Source organism: Salvelinus fontinalis, unplaced genomic scaffold, assembly GCF_029448725.1.
Source record: "Salvelinus fontinalis isolate EN_2023a unplaced genomic scaffold, ASM2944872v1 scaffold_0192, whole genome shotgun sequence".
NCBI classification, from domain to species: Eukaryota; Metazoa; Chordata; class Actinopteri; order Salmoniformes; family Salmonidae; genus Salvelinus; species Salvelinus fontinalis.
Genome location: NW_026600401.1, coordinates 27,501 through 30,000, shown reverse-complemented (window position 1 = coordinate 30,000; position 2,500 = coordinate 27,501). Strand labels below are relative to the sequence as shown.

General features: G+C 47.0%; 1 protein-coding gene across 1 annotated transcript in view; it reads left to right on the top strand.

Annotated features, from left to right (window-relative positions):
• Nucleotides 1–2,500, top strand: part of LOC129844189 (voltage-dependent T-type calcium channel subunit alpha-1H-like) — a 142,168-nt gene that overhangs the window by 115,969 nt on the left and 23,699 nt on the right. Inside the window, exon 27 of the mRNA XM_055912612.1 lies at nt 1,978–2,129. Coding sequence (XP_055768587.1) covers nt 1,978–2,129 — 152 coding nt within the window. The remainder of the gene's footprint in view (nt 1–1,977; nt 2,130–2,500) is intronic.

Here is a 2,500-nt window from a genome sequence, read left to right as displayed (position 1 = left end):
TGAAGGGCTGTGACAGTAGACCGCATGACGCTGCATGACCCTGCCCAGCAACACCCTGCTCCTCCACAGTTACTGCATGACCCTGCCCAGCAACACCCTCCTCCTCCCTAGTTACTGCATGGGTCCTCAGAGAGGGAGGTCTGACCTGATATCTCTACAGTATAAACCCTGCTACAGCTGATACCAAAACCTAGGAAGTAACCTAGAGAGGAACCAGGCTATGAGGGGTGGCCAGTCCTCTTCTGGCTGTGCCGGGTGGAGATTATAACAGAACATGGACAAGATGTTCAAATGTTCATAGATGACCAACAGGGTCAAATAATAATAATCACAGTAGTTGTAGAGGGTGCAACAGGTCAGCACCTCAGGAGTAAATGTCAGTTGACTTTTCATAGCCGAGCATTCAGAGTTAGAGACAGCAGGTGCGGTGGAGAGAGAGAATCGAAAACAGCAGGTCCGGGACAGGTAGCACGTCCGGTGACCAGGTCAGTGTTCCATAGCCGCAGGCAGAACAGTTGAAACTGGAGCAGCAGCACGACCAGGTGGACTGGGGACAGCAAGGAGTCATCATGCCAGGTAGTCCTGAAGCATGGTCCCAGGATTCAGGTCCTCCGGGAGGAGAGGGAGAGAGAATTATAGGGAGCATACTTAAATTCACACAGGACACCAGATAAGCTACATTAGCTACATTAGCTATATTAGCTACATTATCTACGTTAGCTACATTAGCTACGTTAGCTACGTTAGCTACATTAGCTACGTTAGCTATATTAGCTACATTAGCTATATTAGCCACGTTAGCTACATTAGCTATATTAGCTACGTTAGCTACATTAGCTACGTTCGCTACATTAGCTACATTAGCTACGTTAGCTACGTTAGCTACATTAGCTATGTTAGCTACGTTAGCTACATTAGCTCTGAATGTGGGCATGATGTCGGCCTGCATGATTAATTCAGATCTATACACCTACAGCAGCATCATCTCTCTAACAAACGGTACGATACGATGCAGTCGGTGCTACCTGTACCGGTAAACACGAGCCGGTATCGTCGGTGTTATACCGGGGGGAAAAAACGTGGTTTTGACGGGCAGCAGACTCTGAAACATAGCTGGAACCGTTGACCAATAGATAAATGTCCTATTTGAGACGTCAGTAAATCACACTGCCACCAAACGGCAGTCCAGCAGGAGTCGGGATGACCTCACGATGACCTCACGTGTTTGTCCAGTTTGTCTTAGCAGGGCTGGGGGTTCTTTCAACATCAATTTGAATTTGAAATAAAAATGGGGGATTTTTTTCTTGTTCAATCATTGAATTGAATTTGCACTTTCTGACTGAATTTACCCCCAAACCCATGTATGTTACCGGTGATGTCATAGTTACTGTCTGTTACCGATGACGTCATAGTTACTGTCTGTTACCGGTGATGTCATAGTTACTGTCTGTTACCGGTGATGTCATAGTTACTGTCTGTTACCGGTGATGTCATAGTTACTGTCTGTTACCGGTGAAGTCATAGTTACTGTCTGTTACCGGTGATGTCATAGTTACTGTCTGTTACTGATGACGTCATAGTTACTGTCTGTTACCCATGACGTCATAGTTACTGTCTGTTACTGGTGATGTCATAGTTACTGTCTGTTACCGGTGATGTCATAGTTACTGTCTGTTACCGATGACGTCATAGTTACTGTCTGTTACCGGTGATGTCATAGTTACTGTCTGTTACCGATGATGTCATGGTTACTGTCTGTTACTGAATGTCACCTCCCTTAGTAATGTCACTGGTGATGTCTCTGGTGATGTCACTGGTGATGTCACTGGTGATGTCACTGTTGATGTCATAGGTGATGTCACTCTGGTCCTCTGTGTGTATCTCTCTCTACATGTAGGTGTTCTGACCGTGTGTGTGTGTGTGTGTGTGTGTGTGTGTGTGTGTGTGTGTGTGTGTGTGTGTGTGTGTGTGTTCCAGAGGCCCAACAGAGACCCTACTATGCAGACTACTCCCCGGTGCGTCTCACCATCCACACGTTGTGCACCAGCCACTACCTAGACCTCTTCATCACCGTCATCATCGGCATCAACGTCGTCACCATGAGCATGGAGCATTACAACCAGCCACAGGTAACTATAGCAACCACACCACAACCAGCCTCAGGTAACTATAGCAACCACACTACAACCAGCCTCAGGTAACTATAGCAGCCACACAACAACTAGCCTCGGGTAACTATAGCAACCACACCACACTACAACCAGCTACAGGTAACTACAGCAACCACACCACACTACAACCAGCCTTGGGTAACTATAGCAACCACACCACAACCAGCCTCAGGTATTTGCAACCAAAACCACAACCAGCCTCAGGCAACTATAGCAACCACACCACACTACAACCAGCCTCGGGTAACTATAACAACCACACTACAACCAGCCTCGGGTAACTATAACAACCACACCACAACCAGCCGCAGGCAACTATAGCAACCACA